This window comes from Sesamum indicum, linkage group LG8, assembly GCF_000512975.1.
Source record: "Sesamum indicum cultivar Zhongzhi No. 13 linkage group LG8, S_indicum_v1.0, whole genome shotgun sequence".
NCBI classification, from domain to species: Eukaryota; Viridiplantae; Streptophyta; class Magnoliopsida; order Lamiales; family Pedaliaceae; genus Sesamum; species Sesamum indicum.
In genome coordinates, this window is record NC_026152.1 from 2,093,344 (window position 1) to 2,119,340 (window position 25,997).

At 35.8% G+C, this 25,997-nt stretch overlaps 3 protein-coding genes across 5 annotated transcripts; 1 reads left to right on the top strand and 2 right to left on the bottom strand.

Annotated features, from left to right (window-relative positions):
- Positions 1–2,081, top strand: LOC105167433 (scarecrow-like protein 23). Its single transcript, XM_011087148.2, has one exon. The coding sequence runs from the start codon at positions 147–149 to the stop codon at positions 1,473–1,475; it is 1,329 nt and encodes a 442-aa protein (XP_011085450.1). The 5' UTR covers positions 1–146; the 3' UTR covers positions 1,476–2,081.
- Positions 2,734–10,657, bottom strand: LOC105167434 (myosin-2 heavy chain). 3 transcript variants are annotated; one of them, XM_011087149.2, is made up of 6 exons: positions 10,384–10,657; positions 7,751–7,855; positions 4,414–7,665; positions 4,081–4,323; positions 3,790–3,948; positions 2,734–3,253 (listed from the first exon to the last, which is right to left on the bottom strand). In XM_011087149.2, the coding sequence occupies exons 2-6, from the start codon at positions 7,832–7,834 to the stop codon at positions 3,008–3,010; spliced, it is 3,984 nt and encodes a 1,327-aa protein (XP_011085451.1). In that variant the 5' UTR covers positions 7,835–7,855; positions 10,384–10,657; the 3' UTR covers positions 2,734–3,007. The 3 variants fall into 3 exon arrangements, with proteins under 3 accessions (XP_011085451.1, XP_011085453.1, XP_011085452.1); XM_011087151.2 differs by having other exon boundaries at positions 10,373–10,657; XM_011087150.2 differs by having other exon boundaries at positions 10,343–10,657.
- On the bottom strand, positions 16,701–25,132 carry LOC105167436 (probable protein S-acyltransferase 19). Its single transcript, XM_011087152.2, has 10 exons — positions 24,961–25,132; positions 24,620–24,777; positions 21,774–21,887; positions 20,827–21,237; positions 20,285–20,353; positions 20,101–20,172; positions 19,895–20,023; positions 19,727–19,807; positions 18,648–18,848; positions 16,701–18,263 (listed from the first exon to the last, which is right to left on the bottom strand). Exons 2-10 carry the CDS (start codon positions 24,662–24,664, stop codon positions 17,157–17,159), a joined length of 2,229 nt encoding a protein of 742 aa, XP_011085454.1. The 5' UTR covers positions 24,665–24,777; positions 24,961–25,132; the 3' UTR covers positions 16,701–17,156.

Sequence of the window (25,997 nt, forward strand, 5' to 3'; positions counted from 1 at the left end):
TCCCTACACTGTCTCCTTCTCTGTCGATACCTCCAAAAAGCCCCCACCCCGCCATTATTGATCCATCATCACACATCAAACCTCTTCGCCAAAAAGTTTTCATTCCCCACAATCATTTTTCCCCCTATCTTTTTGCTAATTCCTTCATGATCATGCTCCATAGTCTGTTAACCCCTCTCCACCACCACCCCGCCAATAATTCATCCATGTCCGCCGCCGGGAAGCGCGCCGTTGACCTGTCGAGCACTTCCGATGAGGAACCCATCAAGCGCCGGAGGTCTCATCTTTCCCTCGAGGAAGACCTACAAGCTGAGGAAGAGGAGGAGGTGGAGCAGCTCCACCCCGCCGCCTGTGAGGATGATGGCGACTCCACGGGGCTCCGCCTGCTCGGGCTGCTTTTACAGTGCGCGGAATGCGTGGCCATTGACAACCTAGATGATGCCGGGCGGCTTCTCCCCGAGATAGCCGAGCTGTCCTCTCCGTTCGGGTCCTCCGCCCAACGTGTCGGCGCGTACTTCGCTGACGCCCTGTCTTCGCGGATCATCAGCTCGTACCTTGGTACCTACTCCCCCCTCTCTCCTTTCTCCAAAACCCACGTCCAAAAACGCCTCAGCGCCGTCCAAATCTACAATTCCGTCGCCCCTTTGATCAAATTCTCGCATTTCACGGCTAATCAGGCCATCCAGCAGGCCGTCGATGGCGCCGATCACGTTCACGTCATCGATCTAGACATCATGCAGGGCCTCCAATGGCCAGGATTGTTCCATATCCTCGCCTCGAAAACGCGGAAGATCAAGTCGTTCAGAATCACCGGGCTCGGATCTTCAGCAGAGCTGCTGAGCTCCACCGGCCAGCGTTTAGCTGAATTCGCAAGTGCACTTAGCATTCCATTCCAATTCCATCCCCTGGAAGGAAAAATCGGTTACATAAAGGACATCAATGAATTGAACATCAAATTGGGAGAAGTTGTGGTGGTGCATTGGATGCATCATTGCTTGTACGACGTAACGGGGAGCGATTTAGGAGCTTTAAGAATCCTGTCTTTGATCAGGCCCAAGTTGATAACCATTGTGGCGCAGGATTTGAGCCATGGGGGAAGTTTCTTGGGGCGGTTTGTTGAAGCGTTGCATTACTATTCGGCATTGTTTGACGCTTTGGGGGAAGGATTAGCAGCGGAGAGCGAGGAGAGGCACACAGTGGAGCAGCAGCTATTTGGGAGTGAGATTAGGAACATTGTGGCTGTGGGCGGGCCGAAACGGACAGGCGAGGTGAAGGTGGAGAAATGGGGGGATGAGTTATTTAAGGTGGGGTTCCGGCCAGTTTCCCTGGCGGGTAATCCTGCTGCTCAAGCGACCCTGTTGCTTGGAATGTTCCCTTGGCAGGGGTATACATTGGTGGAGGAAAATGGATGCTTGAAGCTAGGGTGGAAGGATTTATCATTGCTCACGGCCTCGGCATGGCAGCCCTCAGATTAGCATGGTTGCCCAACAACCCATTTGTCATTGGGATGTGAGAATGAAAATCGAAACTTGGCACATTGTCAAGAATTCATCAAATGGTGATTATAATGGGGGTTCTAAAGACTTACAAGGTGTTTCACTGAGTTTATAAGCTCTGTAAAATATTTTATAAGATGTTGAAGAGCTTATAAGATATTTGTAACGTCGGGTAGATCTTTCAGGAAATGAGCTTATAGAATTCAGAAATAAGATGTTAGGAGCTCAACTTGATTTTCCGGCAATGAAGTTTGTTTTTGTTATGTGAGAAAGTAGTTAGGGACTTGGCACATTGTCAAGAATTGATCAACTGCTGCTGCTGATGGGGTTTACAGAGAGTTTAAGATTTTGAAAGGTCTCATAACAATGTGAGAAGATATCGATGTTCTTAGTTTTGATTTAATAATGGGGGGATTAATGAATCACATTCGCAAGGTCAACTTGTTCGCTTTAAATTTCTACGTGTCATGAGGATGATGCATTGCATTTGTTCATCCTGATACATGTTATACCTTCATGGCCAAAATGGAAAAGGTTGCGCCAATTCATAGACTGATAAACATTGGTTTCATGGTGTCTTTTCCATTTGTATCTTTTTCCATGTGGATTCTTGGATATGACAATGTAGCTATTGGATGAAGAAGAATTGAGACAGGCACAGAAATCCTATATAAAAATTGAATACAATGATGTTTGATGTCAATTTGAACAACCTAGTTCAAAGTATAAGGGAAGTCAGAAAAAGAAGAACAGGCAGAGCTGCTACCAGTTCTGTTGCTTCATGAATAGGCACTTGCCATCTCAAACATGTTTCCAAAGACAGGAAACTGAAAATGCGAGCTTGTGTAACTGATTTCAGCTTGATTAGTTAACATAACAAATCGTATTTAAATAGAACTTTTTGTTTAATAATCTTGATTTTCGACTCGATTAGCCATACTATCCTCGATTAAACTACTCAAGCTCGAAATTCATTCAACTATATTTAATTAACAATCAAATCAATTCAAGCGTAATTTAAACTCTTGTGGACAATAATGTATTCAGGTCAAACTATGCCCGTTTATTTATTCTGAAGAGCTATGCACCTTATGAAATACTGCTGCTTTAAGAAGATTACCAAGTTGATAGTCCTATGTTGCCACCAGAGTTTATCCTATTTATCATTGAATCAAGTATTTACTTGATCACATCCCATTTATGAGGGTTTGATAACTCATGAATACAATTTGCTACATTTAATAAAGATCCAGAAAATAAATAGCTAAATATAACCTTGATTACAGCAAGAATCATGATTTCTTCCTTGTTTGTTCTTCCCTGCTATAATTACAGGTCAGGTTTCAAATAAAAACCAATTTCCTGACCATGCTCAAAACCCAATACATGACATACAAATCGAGTTTCCTCCGACCTTTGTACAGATAACAAATGGGAAAATGAAGTAAAAAGAGGAAAAAGATAAGAGCAAGAAGCAATATAGAGGCAAAAGCCAAACCCGAACCCCAGATTTAGTATCTTTTTCCAAGAATAATGCCGAAAATAATTGAAACCAGAGCCACTCCCAGAATGACTTTAAGGTTGACAATTGAAGATGCCTCGGTGGTCTGAACATGTGTTGTTTCTGAGGACAATGCTTCAGCTGAAGTAGACTCTGCCTTCTTCTTATGCTTCCTTTTAGGAGTGGATGTGAAAGACTCAATTTCTCGAGATTTTATGAACTCATCCTTCGGTTCGGTTGTAGGGCCTCCAATATCCTGCATCATAGTTCATATACAAGAGCTTTCAAAGCTTTTTATTTTTATTGAGAACTCAGAATTTTCTTAGTTTACTCTTATCGTATAATGGATAGAGACAACAATTAGAGAAATTTTACTTATGTTTTTTTCTATTAACCTTGGTGACACATGGCCTTTTGACTATCCTTCTAAATATTAACTTTTCATGATATAAAGGTCTGATCAGCAAAACCATGCTGGATGAAGCCCAATTATGATGTTTTGTTTATTTGCAGGAATAACTAGCAAAATATAGTTTGATAATATGTCCAAAGGACATATAAGCTGATTCTTGAAATTTGGAAAGAGCATCTTTTGTGCCTGAAAATAAATTTGAATGAGAAATAGTATATATTTCGAGGAATTAAGATGGAGTCAAACGTTGATGTGTGGGTTGGCTATAGAAACCCGAGTTGAATGCAAGAAGAATCCATCCATCTCTTCTACCCCTATGTTTCTGGAGATATTAAAAGACGAAGATGTGCATGCATGTCAATACTAGGAAGAATGATTACCTTTTCTTTCAATTTAGCATCAGTTTGCTGCAATCTGTTCTCAAGCTCTTTCACTTTATTTTCCAAAAGGAGGACTTCTTTTTTCTTGGCTTCAAGTTCTTCAGACAAATGCTTCCAAGCAGCTTCTTGTTCCAGATCCTCGTGAGAGCCCGAGTCTTTCTGTTTCAAAGAAATGAAAGCCCAAAAATAAATGATCAATTCAGAACTGTATTTCTCCACAGAATCTATAGGGTATTATCCCAATGACGCTACATAATGAAATGAAACTGATCGCTTAACCCTATGCATTACCTCTTCTTTCAGCTTAGTTTCTGCAGTTGCTAACTGTTCTTCAAGATCCTTCAGACGATTTTGCAACTCAGCTTTCTGGCCAACTTCAGAGTTGAGGATTTCCAACTTGGTTTTGAGGTCATCTTCACTCGATTTTTGTTCTTTCAACTGTTCTTCAAGATGCACTATTGTTGCTTCGAGATCCTTCTTGGAATTTTGAAATGTTTCATTAAGCAAATTATTCTCTTCTATTACTGAAGATATCTGTTTGGTAGAGATTTAATAAATAAAATTGCCATAAAAACATGAAAGAGATGATAAACTTGTAAAAGACATGAGGTATCGAGTTCTAACCTGAGATTGTAGCTTCTGGCCTTCAGAAGCAAGCCTCTGTGTCAGCTCTTCTATTTCGTTTCTGGCATTATTTAATTCTTCAACTGTGTCATGTTTCTCTGATGAAACAACAGACAACTTTGTCTGTAAATCACTTAGTTTAGATTCATATGAAGTCAGGTCCTCGGTAAGCTTCAAGTTTGTCTCGACTAGAGCCTGAGTCTCCTTTCCGAATTGACTGGAATTCTGCTCCAACTCTCTCTCCAGATCCTTACATTTCAAGACAGTTTGTTCCAATTCTTGTTCTTGACTTTTAACGAGTGTAGATGCTTCCTGTAGCTGTTTTTCATATGTTTTCACTTGCGCTTCGAAAGCTTTTAGCTTCTCATATAATTCTGTGGCTTCTGAATCTCTTAAATTGAATTTCTGTATAGCTTCTTCCAACTGCACTTCCGCTTCTGAAATGCGGGTTTGTGCTGCCAACTGAAGTTCCGAGACCTTGGAGTGCCTCTCTGTTAATTCAGTTATTGTGCTCATGTGACAATCGAGCTGCCTATTAGAAACTTCCATCTCAGAAGCTGCTGCGATTAGCTTTTCTTCAAGATCTTTGACTTTGCCGCTAAGCTCGGCATTGGTTTCTGATAAGATTACATTCTCTGCGGCATACTCCTCAGCTTTATCTTCTGTTTCCATGATCTTTCTTTTGAGATTTTCATTGGTGTCCTCTGAAGAAGTTAGCTTCTCTACAATCCCATTGAGGTCTTTCTTTGCTGTTTCATATCTTTCAGTTGCTTCTGCAAGCTGCTCTTGATAACTGTTCACTTGATCTTCCAGAGCTTTTACTTTCTCATGCAAAGCTTTCGCCTCAGAATCTCTGTTTGTGAAATTTGCAATCGCGTCCTGGAGTTTTACTTCCGAATCCCTAGTCAGGATTTCATGCGATGATTCAAGTTCTGCATTTCTTGCGGTTGCTTTCTCTAAGACTTTGCTTTGTTGCTCTAGTTGTTCCTCAGCTAACTTAAGCTTCTCAATAACCTCACTTTTCTTCATCCCAGCAGACTTGAGGTCATTTTCAATGCTCTCCAATCTCTTTTGGGAAATATCAAGCTCATTGCGCAAGATGTCAAGCAAGCTTTCTGCCTCGGAAAGCTTTTCGTTCGAGGTTTTTGATGCATCTTTTAGGTTTCTATTTTCCTCTGTTGTTATATTCAAGAATTCAGTCAATTCTTGCTCCTTTTCGGCGAAAGCCTGCAGTTCAACCTCCAGGTTTGATGCTTTTGATTGGACCATCACAATCTGTGCTTCAAGTTCAGATACCTGTTTTCTGCTTTTCAAGGATTCTGCTTCTGAATTCTCGCATTTCGTTTCTAATACGGCTATTTGCTCTTCAAGCTCCTTAATCCTGTATTTCTCCGTTTCAAGAAGTAGCTCCAACTCGCTCACTTTCTTGTCAGCATCCACTGCTTTCGAATCAGATGCCTGAATTAAATCCTGAAGCTCGAGGCTTCTCTGATGAATGGTATTCACTCGTCCCTCGTGCTCTGTACATTTTTCTGTCGCATTCTTCAGTTCTATCTCAAGCTCAGAATTACGTGCCGTTGACATGCCCAAGTCAGACTCCATTTGAATTAGTTTTACCAGGGATTCTTGCAATTGGGCATCTAATCGTTGCTTCTCTTCCACCTCCTTCTCGAGAACAGCCTTGAGTTCAGATATTTTCTCACATAACTCTTTCAATTCCCTTTGATAATCATGGCTTTTTAGTTCTTCCAAATTCAGCTGTTGCTCTAGCTCAATATTCCTCTGTTCTGCAGCAATACACCGGGTTTCACACTCTCTCAGCCGAGATTTTGCTTCTTCTGCTGCCACATTCAAGGCTCGTGCCACATCCTCTAGCTCTCGATTCCTTTCGTTAGTCATGCTGATGGCATTTCCAGACTCGATGTGAAGCTCTTCGAGGGCTTTCAATTTCTGTTCAAGTTCTTTACTGTTCGCCACTGCTTGGGATAAAAGGGAATCAGTTTTACCAAAGTTCTCATCCGACTGCTGCAACTTGTCCTCGAGCTCATTGCAGAACTCCTTCATCTGGGCCGTAGTATTGGTTAGTTCACGCACAGCATGTTCCAAAGCCTCTTTTTCTTTAGTCACTTTTGCTAGTTCTTCCTCGATGATTTTCGTCTTTGTTTCTTGGTTGGTCAAATGTTCTTTCACCTCTTCCTTTGCACTGACCTCCTCTTTGAGCTTCAAATTTAAAGCTTCAAATTCAGACACCTTTTCTTGTAGAATTTCATTTGTTGACGCTAGCAAATTCTCAAGAGACGCAATATTTTCTTTCGTCTTAGATTCAGAAGCCCTTCTCAGTTCCAATTCTTGGCTCAATTCAAGGATAAGAGCTTCTTTTGCAGCTAGCCTCTGCTCCACTTCTTGCACCTGTGATTTCGAAAACTCCAACTCCCCTTGAAAAGAAGAAAGCTCAGCGGTGGTGCTCTTTAGTGCCTCTTCTACTTTGTCATTTTCAGCAATCTTTTCATACAAGATCTTCAGCTCCTCTTGCAACAAAGCCATCTGGTCTTCCATGTCTTTCGCGCTGGATTTTGCCACCTCAAGTAACTTCTCGAACTCCAGGGCTTTCTTTGTCTCCAACTCTGCATGCAAACCACTTTGCCTGTGCAACTCCTCAAACTTCTTGGATTCACCAGTGGAATTCTGCAACTCGAACTCAAGCTCTTCCATCTTCTTTCTCGAAGTCTCTAGCTCAAGACTCATCCCATCAAACGCTTCCTTCACATTGACAAACTCTTTGTGTTTTTCTTCTTGAGTTTGTAATGCTTCTTGTAGGGTTTTGAGTTGCAAGCCGTATCTCTCCTCGGTTTCTGTTATCTTTTCGAGCAGCTTCTTGTGATTAAGCTCAACCTCTTCGTGTTTCTTTCGTGCTTCTTGATGCTGCTCTTTGGTCATCAAGATTTCGTCCTTCAAATGCATGTTCTCAGATTCACACTCCTTTAACACATCACTAACTCTCTGCAACTCCTTTTCAAGCTCTCGAACTTTTTCTTGTGATTCCAGAAGCTTCCTGCTCGAATCACGACCACTGGCAGTATGCTCATCCACCAATGGATTCTCACCAGTTGCAGCATTCCGCTCAGCGGTACCGGAATAGTCCTTGGTATCGACCAATTCCTTCTCAACTTTTATGAACTCACCGTCAAGGGAGGCTTCCTCTTCTTCCTTCTGTCCTTCCACCTCCATTTGCTTAATTTTCTCGTCCATCATCTGAGATGAGAACCAACCAATGTTCAAAGATCATGGTTCCTATATGTAGCAACCGTGCTCGAAGCAGAAAACCTTCTAACATTACCTTAACAGAAGCCGTGGTGCTATCAACATCGTCGGCCTCTTTCACCACTGGTATCTCATGAACAGGAAGCGTCTCCTCTGCCATGAGGGAATGAGTCGTCTTTAACTGTATTCAGAGACCTAATGCAATTAGTAAGCACGGTAACGAGAATAATGTAAAAAGTACACATTGTTTACTATGTCTAAGGTTCCATGTTCGTACTAGATTCTTAGTTTTGGATGAACCTCAGAGCAACTGAGTTTGATTTTCATAATATGCATCGATTTAAATATCTTAAAAAGGACTAATTTCTTTCATGGAAATGACTCTCTTAACCTATATTTTCATTTATTTTATCTTCCTTCTCTTTGAGATAACTAAATAAATATAATGAAAATTTATTTCATTAAAAGTTCCTACCTTTTTATTCTATGTATGTCTTAGATTAAGTATACCAAATGTGCTTCGATCATTAATAAGCATATACAAAATGTCTCAAAGTCTTAGAGCAATTACCCAGGCACACAAAATGTAGATTTCCTAAAACACCCTTATCTTTTTCATAAATAAGTATCTCTTTTAAGTGATTAGCTCTATTAATAATTTTCTGTTCATACATATTCAAAGTTAAGTTATTTTATCAATGTTGAATAATTATTTAATTGTTTCGTTCAACAACATAAATATTATAATAAGTTAAGTTAATGCTCATACAACGAGTGTGCTTCTTCTCCAAGTATATATATATATATACACTAGCACTACACAACACACTCGACGTATGTACAAAAATATTTAAAAATTGTAAATAATTAATATTTTTAGGATTAATTACACTTTGACCTCTTTTTAAAAATGTGAAATTACACTTCTTCTGAAAAAAAATTAAAATATACTTACTACGCCTCTAAAAATTCACTGCTTATACCTGACCTCCTTTTGTTAAAATTTGAACGAAAAAAGCTGACTTTAGTGAAAAAATTACATAAATTTTAATTTTACCCCTTATTTATCATGCTCATGTAATCATTTTGTACTTATAAAGAGAATATACTTATATATATACTATTTATTTATAAGTACAAAAATCTACTTGGGAGAGTTAAATAAGGATCCAAATTGAAAATCTATCTAATTTTTTTCGCTAACGTCAAAATTTTTCGTTCAAATCATAATAGAAGGGGGTCAGGTAAATAGGGGGTCTAAGTGTAATTTTGAAACTTTTTATATCTTAAGTGTAATTAATCCATATTTTTATTGATAAGTTGGTTAGTATCATGGAATAGTGACTTTAAAAACATAAAAGTTGAGGAAGTTTTAGGAGTATTTTAATAAATTCATTCAAAAAATATTAAAATTACTATTACGAATAAATCTGAATGAAGGAATGATAAATTTAAATATTTAAAAATTGATATGACATTATAATTCTTTTTTATAATAGTATAAATAAATGTACGCGCACGCATGGGCATAGTGTATGGGGGCCATGGGCTAAAAGAATGGAAGTCCAACAAATATTGGGCCCCCGGACGATGATAGTACTGATTGGACCCAAAGTTAAGAAAGAATGCACACATATTTCCATCATTTTCTATTTCTTGTTACTATCCTTATCTCTAGGGAAGGGCCCACACACCCTAACTCTCAAAATCTAATAAATAATTGGAACATTGAAAAAATAAAAATAAAAAACTCCTCTTTGCATAATCATAAGAATTAAATAATTATTAGTAAATTTAGTATTTAAATTGACAACGGCCCCAATCCATACAACTTCTCTTTGCTAAGGAATTTAACATTAAAGAAATGTTTGATTTATTCGGAATGATATTAAAATAAAGGGTTGTAATGGGCCATTAGACAACGAGAGCTGTCTTATCAACAAAATGATGAGTTTTGGAAACACAGGCACAGAATTCAAGAAGATTTCAGTTTTTTAATTATTTTTCATCTGATCAAAAAATATATTAAACCTTCAGAAATAAATTGTTTGGTAGCTATGATCAACAATTAATTATTTATGAAAGCATTTTGTAAATAAAAATGAATTAGATGTCATATGCTATTGTTCTTTCTTTTGGTCAAATTATAGATATTAATGTTGTATTGGTTTTTATTAATATTATAAAATATATTAGAAAAATGCAAAATTGAAATAAAGTTGATGGAGCCCACAGGACGTTAGGTAAAATATTCTCTTCTTTTTCCTGTTTTTAAGTGTGACAAAAACCCTATCACAGACAAAAAACCTGACATGGCAGCTGACAAAAACAATGTGCGCTCATTTCGGGAATGCTCAATAGAAGGTAAAACTACTCCAAAATCGCCGTTCCGGCCACATACACTTCACAAAACAATTAATATATATATATAAATAATAATAAAATCATATGAGTACTGAGTAGAAAAGAAAAATGAGGATTGAGAAGAGAAAAAATCACAATCACAACCACGATCACAGATCATTCTTATTAGCAAAAACAGCAAAAAATATACAGATGAAAATTAGCGCAAATCAAAACCAAAAAGCAATAAGAAAAAAGATCGATCACACACAAACAGCAGAACTTCCAACGTAAATAAAATAAACGCAGAGATCGATATACTCACACAAACTCAAATGAATTAATACACACATACACGATCCTTGCCTGAGAGAATCGACGACGGACGGAATTTCCTTTCTGGTTTTCTTTTGGTGGAGAAGTGATTGATTTTTCGAGAGAGAGAGGGTTGGGGAATGGAGAGGAGAGGAGAGGGGGTCTGTAGTTTTGATTTTTGGAATTAATGGTGAGGTATTATGTGGGGTTGGAGGAAGAAAGGCGTCGAGTGTGGAGTGGAGGGCCCCTTCCCTCTTCCCTTCCCTCTTCACTTCCCTTTGGCTTTGAGTGTTCTACTGGTTTTTGAGGTCAAATAAAGTGCAGTATGATGTGTGTGTGTATGTTAGGTGTAGTTGCCTTTCCTTTACTATATTCCCACTTTTGCCCCTCCCTTCCTTCACCTATTTTAATTGTACTCTACATCATTTTAAATTAGGATTGTAAATAAGTCGAGTCGAATCAAATTTTTTGGAAAAAGTATTATTTTAGTTCGCTAAATATACTTAATTTTAATTTTAGTTCGATAATTATGTCCATTTTTGTTTAGGTCCAGTAACTTATGAAATTGTTTACTTTTAGTCCTCTGACAGATTTTCGGACATTTTTACCAGTATGAGTGCATATGGACTAAACTGCCTTTCAAAAGTTGCATAGGGGTAAAATTGTCCGAAAATCTATCAGAGGACTAAAAGTAAGCAATTTCGTAAGTTAATGGACCTAAACAAAAATGGATATAGTTATCGGACTAAAATTAAAATTAGACATACTTAGCGAACTAAAATAATACCTTTTTCCAATTCTTTTTACAATTGTGTTCTACTTTATTGTAAAATCATCAAGTTCGGACTTGGAGTTTGAAAGAGGTGTTTGTAATGATTTTATATTTTTGGTGGAAATGAAATATCTGAAAATTTTTAAATAATATTTCAATGAGTTCTGACAAAAAGAATATCTTCAATAGTTAAATTTTTTTAATTGGGATGAAACGTTGTTCGGAACTGATGTTTTAAATGCATGGTCACTTTCGTAATCATGGTTTTAGACCAATAATAAGTATGGGTTGTGACTCTCAAAATCAACGCAACTTTTAAATTTTTCAAGTTTTATTTAATCTAACGTAAATGACAACGGACTATCTTGAAATTTGTCATAATTACAAATACCCTCTCGTTATTTGAAAATTTATAAATATCCCTTTAAAATTAACGTTTGCCTGACAAATATCACTCCACAATGGACTGTTATGACGAGGTATTTTTTAAACAACCACTAGTTTTTTAAAAATTTATAATTATAGCAAATATCAAGAGAGGTCGTAATAATTTATCCTTTAATTTATTTAATTGATGTATATATTATGAAATTTATTCTATTGACATTTAATTATTTTTTAGAATTTCAACACAAATCACACCATTTAATTAAAAGAATTTATTTTTTATCACCCATTTAAAATTTCTAAAACAAATAGAATAAATAATTCATTTTTGGAAACAAAATAGTAAGAAGAATCTTAGACCCCAAAAAAAATAACTAATAGAAAAATGAGTAGGGGTAGTTTGGTCATTGAGAAATATTTGAAAGGTGTATGTGTTATAGGTGGCGACGGCCATTGGCGACCGCCCAAACCGTCCTCTCTTGGCTTTGAATAGAGACGGACACTTACACAACTCTCTCTCTTTTTGGTGCCCAATCCCTCTCCTAATTTCTACTTTTTGTCCCTTTTGTATATATAGAGTCGAAAATTCTAACTTTGGAGACGGATATTTAGGAGGTGTTTGTAAAAATTTAAATTAAAAGGGTTTTTTTTTAAATTGTAGTGTAAATCTTAATCAGAAATTGTATTATTTAGAAGATCATATTTGTAAGAATTTAAATTAAATGATTTTCAAGTTATAATTTAAATTAAGAATTTAATGCAATTTACCCTCTCTCTTATATTGCAAATATGCAAATTATCTTGGGAAAAGTATTATTTTAGTCCGCTAAGTATGCCTAATTTTAATTTTAATCCGATAACTATGTCCATTTTTATTTAGGCCCAGTAATTTACGAAATTGCTTATTTTTAGTCCTCTGGCAAATTTTCGGACAATTTTACCCTATACAACTTTTAAAAGGCAGTTTTAGTCCATATGCACTCATAGGGGTAAAATTGTTCGAAAATCTGCCAGAGGACTAAAAGTAAGTAATTTCGTAAGTTATTGGACCTAAACAAAAATGGATATAGTTATCAGACTAACATTAAAATTAGATATACTTAGCGGACTAAAATAATACTTTTTCCAATTATCTTCTTATGAAAAAAAAAATAGCAATTTGCCTCCATACTTTTTTCAATTTACCTCCTTAAATAGGACGGTGAATTGCTTCGTTTAAAAAATAATAATAAGAAGATAAAATTGTTTCATTTTAAAAGACACCAGGAGATAAATTATTTTTTGTAATAGGCGGTAATTTGCTCATTTGTAATATTACAGGGGGTTACTTGCAATTTTTTTTCTTGAAAATTCAACTTTTATTTATGCTTCTCCTAAATCAAGCTAAAAGTTTTAAGTTGCTGAGTTCATTTTTCTAATTAACTTATACTCTTTTACGTCTTAACTAGTTTTCTATATTTTGAAAATACTCCGCCGCAGTAATGGCTAATGCCTATCCACATACTGGGGTAATTAGGTAATTTCACAAATAAGCTGGCAATATACTGACTTTTTTTCACAGAATGCTTCCACATCAACTTTTTTCTACTCACAATTATTTCTTCAAACACTCCCGACATTTACATCTTAATCACTTTTTTTTTTCACCATTTCTTTAAAGTTATCTTTCTACCAATAATTTTCTATTTATGTATATTAAGTACATTTATTTTATTAGATTTAATTAATTATTTATTTTCTTTTCTTTTTTTTATGTAATTCACTAAATATAATAAAAATTTAAATCATGTATAAGTTCGAAGAATATTTTGACCAGTAATATTATTCATAGAGAAACGTTATTTTAGAAATATTTCAAGAAAGAGGGTGATCACAAATTATTTCAACTACGCATTTTGTAAAAAAAATAGTGACGATATTGGGATGAATTTTGCAATGACTTTGTCGGAAAATCCACCTCTACAGGATATCGATCACAAAGTCATTGCAAATGCATCCCAAAATGTACCAAACTTGGGATACACTCACAATTCTTCCAAATCCGTTGTAAATTAAATGAATTAATTTTGCAATAACTTTTCCACGAAATCCACCCTACAAAAAATTTTCATCTCAAATGTATTGCAAGTCCGTCCCAAGACCGTCGCAAATTTGTGACAACATGGATATGTTGAAAATGTTATCCAAAATCTTGTACGGAATTAAATCTGCAATTATTTGCGACAGGTCGCAACGAATTGGTCTATAGCGAATTTGCTACATGTTTTGTGGCATGTGTATCATCACAAATGTTTGTTATTTTATTTTTTTTTTTTGAAATTTTTCGATATTTTTATGCACTTGTTGATTATTCATGCCGAAGACGTCAAAATTTTGTCTCAATTAAGACAAATATTTTCCATCCAAATAATTCGTAACAAATAATTATTATTTTTATAGTGAAATACCTTTTAATTAACAAAATAATTGACTAAAATCCCTCAAATATATATATATATATATATTATCAACCCAAAAGTGACCATTTCTTTAAGATTTTCTATCCACGATATTCTATTTATGCACAACTAAAATAATTAATAAAAAATACTTAAAAAGTATCGGTTGTTGGCCAATTCATTTTTTTTTGTTTCATAAAATTAAATAAATATAATAAAATTTTAAATTATATGTATGCATCGAGTGTGCTCCTATAACTAGTATATACAACTTCGTGTCATATACTTGAGTGAGGACAACAACTGCCAAATCCAGCTGTACTTCTGGTTCCGTCTCTATTTATAGACTTTGCTTGAAATTTTCTTTTCCTAAGATCAATATTTTAAATTGAGTCGTGTGACGCTCTCTCCGGAATCATAGTTAATTACCCTGATAAATTTATATTTATCCTCATAAAATAATTGATACAATCAACATTTAATATACACGTCAAGCGAATTAAGTACTTCATCAAAATCTTGGTATGACATTTTTCATTATAACATGAGAAAAATGAGAAACGTTGAGTATCTAGATATTATAAAATTTAAGATACTAATTCAGTCACAATTTAAGATTCTCGTTTCTATATAACTAGAGCTCCCATACTAACGATAGCATTGCTGACCCAACTATAAGACTAACAACTGGCTTACGATCTAACTAGATGAGTCATTGCGTTCTACCTCCTGAAAAAGTACGTGACACGGAATGAGTTGCCAACTCAGTAAAGTATAGCTAATTAGTCAATATATATACGTAATACGTGCGCAGCAAGTAAAGTATAATACAATCAAACGAATCAATAAATATTCATCATATAATAACAACAGATATAAGACGTAACGCATACCTACTATCATATATTAGTCCATGATATCACATATGATATTATCGTTTATTTTCTTAGGCCCTGCTTACCTAAGTTGGAGTACATTATTCAATGGTTTTGTCTACTATCAACATCTCAATCGGTATCAAATAATATATAGCATAGGATACCCGTTAAATATGATATCCTCACACCACCTCAGTGCATAACAATATTAACACAGGATCCACAATGAACATGGCATTCCAACACCATCCTAATGTGTAGCTATCAAGTCGTGTCATAAATTAGACACACGTATTTAACCGAGAAAAAAAATTTACTATTAACTATAATTCTACACTATAAAAAAATTATTTTATAGCAACAAATTTTGTAACAGCGAAATTATTAATTTAGAACAGTTTTTTAAAATTGTAACGGCCCTTGTAACAGTATTTTAAAATTGTAACATTTACCCTAAAAAAATATATTCAAAGAAAGCCTAAATCTTCTGAAAATGAATTCAAAACATTATAAATATAGAAATTAACTAATTGAAGTTGGAAGAAAAAACAAAAAAGATTTTAACTGTAGTGACACGCCGTCTCTATATGTATATAATAAATAATTTTTTATAATTTAAAATATATTATAAATAAAAAAAATAAAATATATAACCAACACATCACATCTCAAAAAAAAAAAAAGCAAACTTAGGGGTTTAGTCGATACAACCAAAATTTAATGTCTTAGTATCACAAACTGTTGTTTATAAGTGAAAAAGACCCCTTTTTTTAAATTTAAAGTCTTGAATGGGTGAGTTTATAAATTTTTTAAAATGTCTTATAAGATATTTTAGAATTTATAGAGGTTGTAATTTTTTTTTAATTTTTCTAGAAAAATAACTTATAAAATTCAAAAATAAGATGTCAAAAATTATGAATTTTTTGTTTTTTTTTAAAAAAAAAGAAAGTAAAAAGCTCCCAACTTACTTTCAGAATCTTAACAATTAGTTTAATTTTCTTCTGATAAATTATAATTTATAAATTCATTATTAATAATATATTATAAAATTCATAATCTTATTTTATCCAAATACTAAAAACTAAAATGTGACATCTTATTAACTCAAAAACCATTTTATGAATTATATCAACTTATAAGATTTTATAGAGGGACAATTACATTTACATCCGTTGATCTATGGTCGGTGGTTGTATGTACAATCACCTCTGCCCTTTGTATAATTACACAAACCACTCCTAATAGCCAAAAAGCAAGGATAATTTATTGTAATAATATTGATGTTTTTAGAGGATTTATGTATAATTTTTCAAAAAAATATAAATAATTTGTGTAAATGATATAGACGTTTCTAATGGGTGTATGTAAAATTAAAAAAAAATTATTTGTGTAAATATCATTAACATTTCTAATATATATATATATATAATTATCCAAAAAAACATAAATAATGTACGTAAATAACCATAGATAAGAGAATATAAATATATTTATCCCTTTCATTTTAAAAATAGCCAAACACCCGCAAAATCCTCCATAGATAAGAGAATATAAATATATTTATCCCTTTCATTTTAAAAATAGCCAAACACCCGCAAAATCCTTACCTCCACAACTTGCAAATTCTAATCTGCTCATTCAGGTTAAATCGATTCAACTCTTAATGCCACAGTCCGATGGTTTTGATCAAACTTACTCAATTCCATTGCAAGTTTTCATTTTCTTTTCTTTTTTTTTTTGGAAATACGTGCACTCGTTGCAGTCAAGCACCCATTCAAATTTGAACCCAAGACCTCCTAACAGATCGTGAGTCCAATCCGTTGGACTGACCCTTAAGAGGGCCAACCACATTACAAGTTCTATCCATTGATCGCCCTATATCACACATCCATCAGACAACAAGTGTAACCCGTTCACTATGCAGTATGCTTAAGCTCGTTCAAATCCAAATTTCGCTGATCAATAATATACATAAATCTAGAGCATTAAGTCCTCCCGAAATATAGCTAAGAATGAGTATAAATCTCACAGACAGTGGGAGCACAGCGAGCCGCCAAACGGAAATAGCCGTGAATTGATCTCAGTTACAAATACGTACATGACAGAAACAAAATGGCTAAATTCCAGAGATTTTGGGAGTAAAAACTTTCTTGCCAGAAAATAGTCTCGAGTCCGAAGAAACCGCTGGAACCTCCCACTCAGTTGCCCTAAGAAGCTGCCCTTGTAAGAGAGGTTCCTGTGGGGTTCCAAGATCAGCTCCCTTTGAAGAGGTTTCTTCCAGTTTGCAGCTTCTCCAAGTTCAGCTCCGTATTGCTAGAAGGTTTGAAAGAATCGGCTCGGATGGCTGCCTTACTTCAGACCAGATAATGGTGAAGGATTTGAATCTGAATCCCCTGGAACGAAGATAGGAAGCTGGTTTGAGACAGAGTCCCTCTTAAATCTTGATTCTCGTGGCAAAGTTATGGCTAGTTTATCCTGTGCGTCTCTTGAGCTTGAAGCCCCCTCCCGTTTCAGACCATCTCTAATGGGAGCGCTTAGAAGTGGGCCACCAAAGAAGATGGATTGCCCGGTGTAAGTTAGCTTCTCAGACTGCCGGGCTTCAGGCTTTGCTAAGGGCCGCAATGGCTCCTGAGGCGGAACAGCAGGTCTTTTATCTTGGGTGCCCGTCACAGAATGAGGATTTGTTACAGCTGCTGGAGGTGGTAAGGATGGTCGTTTACGGGCCTCTGAAGCTGATACCGGAACAGAAATGTACCTTCCGGCTTCTTGATCCCAAACCACAGACGTCCTTTTGACGTCTCTAATCAAGGAGGTTGCCTGAGCAGCAGGAGCAGAGAGCAGTAACGGGTCTGTGCTGCTGTGCCTTTGCATAATCTTTTCATCAAATCCTGACAAGCTGGGGAAAACAGGGTTGTTTTTACTTGGGACGGCAACTCTAGAGGTTAGGGGCTGCTCTGGGACGAGAGCGGGTACTGAACTAGCAGCAGCAAGTGGGTTGAAAGCACGAGCTTGAGGAAGAGGGCTCAGTGTGACAGATTCATGAACATGGCTAGGGCTGCTGAAACTGCTAACACTTTGAGTGCCTGTTTCATATTCGTCCCGGCTACCTTGACTGGGAGCAAAAGAGTTCCTCAGAGGCGAGAGCCTAAACTCATTCCTCACATCTTTGTTTCCTCCTGTGTCAGTGCTCATACTGCTTCTAACACTTGCATTCTCGCTGGAACTTAATTCAGAATCAGGCAAACGGCGATTATCAACGGGACGTAACACAGAAGACGACGCCCTTGCTTTTGCAGCAGCTTTCATTGCCTCATTCGAATCTAGTTTAGCAAGCTTCCATGCACTGATTCGAACTCCCTTTTTCGGTCCCTTGTTCCACTTGTCACCTAATCCGGCTGCATCTGGATCGACAGTAGACGGGACCATTCCAGGTCCTAACTGGGGTGCAACTTCTTCCTGATATCCAGAGTTTCAAAAGCAGAGCAAACAACTTAAGCAGAAGAATGTAAAATGTCGGAAATATCTGCAGCTTCAGAGAACTTCAGCATCAGAGAAATCCCTGTCCAATGGAATAGGGCTATGCAAAAAACTAAGGCAAAGGTAATAGATTGATAACTGCATTTTAGCACATCGGCAGAGAGGCTTTAGATCAGTAAGAATTCAACAGACACATCTACATCGTAATATCAGGAGTGAATCTAAGTGCGGAGCCAGCTTCTGTGTGTTTTAGTATAAAGGAAATCCCGAAAGGTGATTGGACAGTAGGCATGAATACACCAGGCAATTTTTCATAGGACATAATCCTTGAAGGAACAAATAGACGACGCATGCTGTATATACCTGGTAATCTACAAACACCCTCGGAGGTGTGCACCATGCTCCTTTATATTGGAGACCTAACGAGCTTCCACCGCTGAAACCGGTTGTTGCCGATCCAGACGGAGAATATAGAATGTTCGGCAATTCCTCGTCTACAGATGCTCCTGCTGGTGCTTCGCTCATGGTCCTCATTGCCACAACATACTCATACGTTGTAATGCCCTGTCATAAGAAAGCAACAAATAGGAAAGCGAAAATTCAGACAACTCAAAAGGCATTTTTACATGCATATGCAAAATCAGAAAACCAAGTTTGTCTTTTGGAGATAATCTGTTGAGTTCAACAGTTCAAGAAATCTCATTAGAGGTCAAGTCATAGTCCAACTCAGACAGACTCACGTGACTTGGTACGGTACTCCTATGTTGATCAATGCTCTGTCAGTCTCAAAATGCAAGCTTCTATTTGACAATGCATAGATGAGATGAATAAAGTGAGAGCTTTGTAATCTTACTATTTAACCAAAAAGTAGGGATTGAGGATTAGTAATAGCGACGTCAAAATGCGGTGTTTGCAAAAGCTCAACTTAAGAGCTTATCAGCTTTTTGCTAAAAATAAGCTGAAAAAAGTGTTTTCGATTTACAGCTTATGCTTTTGAAAATGACTGAATTAAGCTCATTTAAGTCAAAGCTTCTCCCAACTAACTTTTGCAGCTATTAATAAAATTATAAATATTAACCTTTTTCCCCAAAATAAAGACTCCAACTTCAACTTTTCTCCACTTTCCACTTTTGTTTTCAAGCACTCCCAACTTTAACTTCACCTAAATTTACAACTTTCTCTTCAACTTATTCCAACCATAAAAGTTAAAACTATTGCAAACACCCCCTAAATACGAGGGCACTCATGGAAATAAAATTTCCACTTTAGGAAATAGTGTCTTATCCTCGGACATCAGGAAAGCAAATAATAGTAGTGACTTTGTGACAAAAGCATAATTCTTTTACTTATCAAAGGGAGAAATACAGACAAGAAGAGATTAATTAGTAGTAAACATACTTATCAAAACAAAAAACACACAAAATAAGACTTTCAGGACATACCTTTCTAATTAGTATCATGTGGAAAAAGAAAAGTTCCCCCAACGGTACACAGGCCAGCAAAGACACTGCTGTACATATAGCCTGCAAAAATGAAATTGATGTTAGGGGATAAACATGCTTTTAGTTTGTAAACTCGTGTATGCATATGGTATATCCAAACGGCATTACCACAACAGTCGCGAACGGAGCACGAGAGAAACCATTTCCTAGTCTATCAACTATTTCAGCCTCCATATGGCTCTTATGAACGAAGCAACGAACTAGAACGCCAATGCCCACTCCAGCTTCGACAACGAGCTGGGAAAGAGAGGGCAGAGAGATCAGTCTTGTAAAATGTTATGGTTGCTAAGAGCTTAGTTGCCTTCAAAACTTACCCAAACTAAACTGATAGCCATAAGTGAGATAAACGTTACATAGTTTTTCCGGCCCACGCAGTTATTAAGCCACTATAAAGAGTGAACATAACTAAGTTAGCTTCTTTGATGGGTAAAATTTATTCGAATTGATTTCAGGAAGGAAAGATGCACTGGCAGAATCTATGGATGTCATGGGATGTACCCGACAATGGTGATCAAATCCATCAACACACTTGTCACAACTTCGACAATGTTTGCTGAACTTGCGAACCTATGAACAAGTAAATATGGTAATCAACACAGGAGCCATAAGACAGAGGAAGAACATAAAAGAAAGATAAGAGACGTCGTAATCAACACCAGAAGGTACATGCGAGGCCTCATTGTATTAAACAAGTTAGAAAACTTTGCCTTAGAAGGCCTATAAGAATGAGAAAATGGAACAGTAACAAGGCTTTTAAATATAATGAAACATCCAAAGGCGTCATCAAGTGCATCACAAATCAGATTACTATAACTGTTTCCCAATTATTAACTCAAGGTATTAGAGAAGCATTGAATACCCTACTTAAAACAGAAATGAGAACATAAAATTTGAAAACTCCAAGCTTTATCTATGGGGCATGGCAGGCAAGTAAAGAGCAACAATATTTAGGTTATTATCATTTAGATGTTAAAAGCAATTGATAGCATTTGACCAATTAATTTTGCAAATGAAATGATCATGGTAACGAAATTACCTACCTCAGCATTGCACAGCGTGCAATACAATGCATCTTCCCCTGTACCTTCCTGCTCAGCTGCCTCGTCTTGTTTCCGACAATCTTCATGTACGAAGACTCCACAGAAAATTCCTACGAAATAATAGCAAAAGGAACGCCTTCTTGGGAAGTTAACTTGAGCATGGGATTTTACAGACTCAACTGAACCTTTCTTGCTAGAATTAGCTCCTGCATAGGAGCTTCGGGAAGCTGAAGATGGGCATGAATGACTTCCATTGCTAACTTCATCAAATTTTCTGTTCAGGCCGTGGGCAATTGATTCGTGCTTTTCCCTTGCTTCGTTTCTTAACTCAGGATAAAATTTGGACATGATACCAGGATCTGCAGGGTTAATTGCAGTGCAGCGAACATACAGAATGAAAACCAATAGAGCCTGCATTTGAAGAAATCCTTGAGCTTGCATTAAGCAGAAATTTCAGTTATGTACAGAGTCTTGATAAAAATTCTCAAATGCAATGTAAACTATGAAAGAGAATTGACAACTGCAAAGTGATGAAGCCAATAGATATATCAAATGAATGCTCAAATACCTGAAGACAATTTTAGAAGATATTTGCCTTCTAGCCCCTCAAAAGAAGGAAATTTGATTTCAACTCAAACTCTTGTTATAACAAATATTGAGGCCGTCTAGATAACTATAGGCAACGAGGCTACTAAATGCTAAAACTTTCTTGATTTCATTGACTATTGACCTCACTGTTATTAAGCCATCAGTTAACTTAAAGCTAGTTTAACTGTGCTACTTCATTCTTCATTTCTTCTTATTTCCTAGGTATTTGGTTTTGATATTCAAGGCCTCCGTTGTGCCCATAAGCGTCTTTTCATCAATAGAATTGTCTATTCTAATATGCGTCCAAATAAGGTAAAGATTGACTTCAATAAGCTATATGTGCAGATAAATTCACATACCACAGGGGAATAGACGCCAATGAGAGCATACTCCCATATTCGGCCACCCATGAAAGGAGCAAAGAAAGCATAAAATGCTACCACCAACAAGCAAAACACTGTAATAGCAACAACCTGCAAAAGAAAAATTCAAGGTTTGGTCAATGAACTTGCATGTAAAAGAGTATGAAAAAGCAAATCCTCAATCAAATCAAACAATAACTTAAACTATGCCATGTCATAGTCATTTTACAGAAAACAATTACCTTTACAAGCTTAAAGTAGAAACCAGGCAACCCACAACCCTCTGCCCACACTTAATCTCCCTATATGAGTTGACAAGGACTTTAAGATGAGGACTAAAGGTCGAAAATATTAAGCACCTTTACCTTTTTGGCAAGTCAATGATTTAAAATCAAATACAGTAAGATATTTTGTATTTTAGGGGAGAGTGTTCAAATAGATATGCTTTCAACAAGGAAAGAAGGATATATGACAATGGACAAAGAAAATATTACTGAATTTTACTAGTCCTTTTTAGCATTTCCTAATAATTCTGTTAGATTCCCCTTTTATTATGATCCATTTTCCTTCATCCTAGTTATGATTCCATAATCTGAATCGCTCTCCCAGCATGATTGGGACTCTTCCTGACCAAAATATTTCAGGTGGTTGAAGGAACAGAAAAGGAAAAAAAGACATCACATATTCTCCACATGCCACAATGGAAAACTATAATTATTTCAACCATCAACAGCCATCAATCTTTTATTCAAAAAGGCTGAAACAGGAATCCTAGATTTAGAATCATGCTGCAACAAAAATGTTTGTTTGTTAAGTTTCTCGAAGATGGTGTCAACATCAGAAACCCGCAAATCAAGAACTTCATTTTGAACCATTGGCATTGCCTTCCTTCACCCCCAACTTGCTCGCCATAAGACATCATGCATTTGGATTTCGAAAGTTTTATGAATGCAAAAGTTTGCACGATATACGAATTCAAGGCAGATTATTTACAATCCTAAAAATTTGTTGATTCATCATCAAGCTCCTTCATGATGATACTCTTGGGCCCTAACTGTCCCAACCATTCAGGTGGTTTGATGGAATTGTTTGTCAACCTCATCAAAAGAAGAAAATAAGTTCCAATATCATTAAGGTAGTCATTTAGTGAATGGAGACAAAACTACCAATTATATTTTCAAATTACTAATCCATCATCGATCGACAAGTCGCTCAAGTTTATCATGTTAATATGTTAGTTATTTGTGACTTTTATTTATCCAATGTGACCAGTGTTCAAGGCTTCAAGCAACAAGTAATCTCTCAGGACTTGCAGAAAAAATATGGAACTTTTGGGCTTCATTGTCGCTTTCAAAATCTTAGTCCACTTACAAAGGAAAAATAAAGGAATGAATGAAGAAAAGAAAAAGGAAGCGAGAAAGACATCAGAAACGAAATGTCGTGGAGGAGTGTCATGAAGCTTCCTCCCCAGTTTTTGCTAGGGTACAGTGGCTTTGCAGGCAGGATTCCTTGCTGCCTTTCCACAATGCCATCATTGAGCAGAGACAAAGGAGATGAGGTGGAACTTTAGAATTATATATGTCACAGATAGAGCAAGAAAGAGATACAATGAATATCACACAATTGTCGTAGAGAACTCATCCGGTGCATGTGTTCCACACAACAAAGTGCCATAAACCTCTGTTTTAGATATTAAAACACAGAGCACAATAGGAACTTCTATTTATTAACAGATCATTGTATAAAACTTCCGCAATGATGACAAAAATGACTCAAGCACAACACAAGAAATAGGAAATCCAAAGGCATCTCAAAGAGTATCGTTACTATCGAAGAGACCCCAAGATAAGGCGACCAAGTAAATTTCGAATTATCACGCAATCAATATCCTGCACATGGTGAAAACATTCATGTAGGGTTATGCCTATAATCAGGCTTCGGGTAATAGCCGACAGGATAAGCACCGAGGTTCTTAGCTAGAATTTAGTTTATTCTGCAGACATTCTATTTTTTCACTCCTAAAAATAGGACTAGAAGGAATTAATTAATTCCTTAACTTCTTGTGATCAAAGCAAATACCACCTAAAGCAATAAACAGACTTTCTCTCAGGCAAGCATTTGTGCAGTTGTTGCTCTCATAGTGTAGCCCCTTAGCACAATTTCAAAGTTCTAAATACAGCTTGCAGTTCACAGCTCATCTGGAATTTCAACAAGTTCCCCTGAAACGATCCAAAGGGAAAGATGATTTTTCTTGAGTTGGAAACTGAATTTTCAACGAGCCCCTGACCTCTTATACTCATGTTGGTATCTAAGGGACTGGACATCTTTCTGCTAGTAGTTCATAAAGGAAAAGAACATATCTTTAAAACAAATTATAACGATCTTCTTGGTAAACAAAATGCTCGTAACAAATTTTATGTTCTAATAAAAAATGCATGCATAACAAAAAGGTGGAGTATCAAAAGGGAAGAAAGAAATACTTGACTGACTTCATCACAAATCTCAGAAAGAGTTCTCCTAAACCTCAAATGAACCAAGTCCTCGTACAAATTATCGATCTATCTATGAAGCACACATCTTCCAAATAATATAATTTGGTAGAGCATGGCTGTGAAAGCTAAAACCAGATACAACAAAAATCAACTGAATATCACAACGTCAGAAATTGTGAATACAGGGATGGCAATCCTCCCCAGCCCACCTACCCCACTCCTGAGCAAGTGTCAGTTCATAAACCTCATAAAGCAATCTACTCACAATTTGCTAAAACCAACACAAAAACTGAACTTTTACACATTAATAATAGATAGATAAAGGTGAACTCTGAGCTACAAGAATTAAACCTGAAAGGTGTGTGCAGGCAGCTGCCAGCCATGCTTTCTCACCATCACTTTCTTACTTCACCACAAACACTTATCCCCTCTGCTGCCCTTTCCCTCAACACACACTACTCCACTGCTTTCTGTGTGTCGATTTCTCTTCTTTTCTCCTTCTCCAAACCCTGAAAATCATCCTTAGTCAAATGGGTCTTCGCTAAAGAACCCAAAAAAGAAAAGAACAAAAAAAACAACTAGGAAGAAAGAAAGAAATTCCAAAGATAACCCCTTTTTTCTTTTTCTTGCCAAGAATCAGAATATTCTACTGAAAATCACACAAGAGTCCAAGACAAAAGCTACAAAAATACCGGAGGTCAACACTTTGTCCGTTTTACTGAGGTGGGACGCAGCGCAAACAAAGTACAAAACGCAAACGGACAAAGCAGACGGCGGGGAGGGGTTGAAACTTAGAAGGGGTGGAGGGGTGCGCTGTGTGTGTGTTTTTGGTGTAGCTCAGCTTTATTACATCCACACACACATACATTCTGATGTAAAGAAAAGAACAGGTGGGCTTAATGTGGTATAGTTGTTTTGGCCCCACAATTATTTATTATTTTCCTTCCCTCCCCTTTACTTTCTATTTTATCATAATTTGATCATTTATAAAAACTTTACACTCACATTTGATATAAATATCAGGAGAATTACATTAACACCCACTCAACTATAATTTCGTATATAAATTATTTTTATTTTTTTAAAAAAATACGCAAAATAGATCATTCTTAATTTTTAAAATAAATTACCACTGCTTTTTAGTTGTCATTCGTCGTTTTTATAATTACGCAAAAAATAAGAATGATTTTTGTAATAAAATATAAATTAGGGATGTAAATATAATTAACTCTAGAAAAATATTTAAGTAACAAGAATTAGGTTATAGTAATTGAAATAATTATTTCTTTCAATAAGTATATGGATAGTGGAATTTATTAATATGGGCTAATATTTTATTTTTTTTTTTATATTTTCTGTCTGTCTTTTTTTTTTAAAAAAAATGGTTTTTTTTGTGCATCCGATATTAATTTTTTAAAATTTGAATTCAAATTATATTTGATCTTGACTATATATCAATTTAATGCAATCTCGTATTAAATTTATAAGTTGGGCTCTGAATTAAATACGTGACTATAGAAGCGTTATCTGAAATATAAACATTTTTAAAAAAATTGGAAAAATATCAATTAAAATGTAGTTTTTAGAAAAATATATTATTCATCATTTATCTTGCATTATTTTTTTTATTTATGGATTTGAAGGTACGAATTTCAAATTTTTAATAATAAAATATTTTGCTTTGTTCGGATAATTTTATAATTGAAAAGTATTTCAAATCTTTTAACTT

Coding starts and splice junctions, on each gene's coding strand:
- LOC105167433 (XM_011087148.2), top strand. CDS start 147: ATGATCATGCTCCATAGTCTGTTAACCCCTCTCCACCACCACCCCGCC.
- LOC105167434 (XM_011087149.2), bottom strand. CDS start 7,834: ATGGCAGAGGAGACGCTTCCTGTTCATGAGATACCAGTGGTGAAAGAG. Junction 3,949..4,080: donor AAACTAAGCTGAAAGAAGAG/GTAATGCATAGG, acceptor TCTTTGAAACAG/AAAGACTCGGGCTCTCACGA. Junction 3,254..3,789: donor ATGCTAAATTGAAAGAAAAG/GTAATCATTCTT, acceptor ACTATGATGCAG/GATATTGGAGGCCCTACAAC.
- LOC105167436 (XM_011087152.2), bottom strand. CDS start 24,664: ATGGTGAGAAAGCATGGCTGGCAGCTGCCTGCACACACCTTTCAG. Junction 20,173..20,284: donor GATTTGATCACCATTGTCGG/GTACATCCCATG, acceptor CACTCTTTATAG/TGGCTTAATAACTGCGTGGG. Junction 19,808..19,894: donor CTCCGTTCGCGACTGTTGTG/GTAATGCCGTTT, acceptor TCATTTTTGCAG/GCTATATGTACAGCAGTGTC.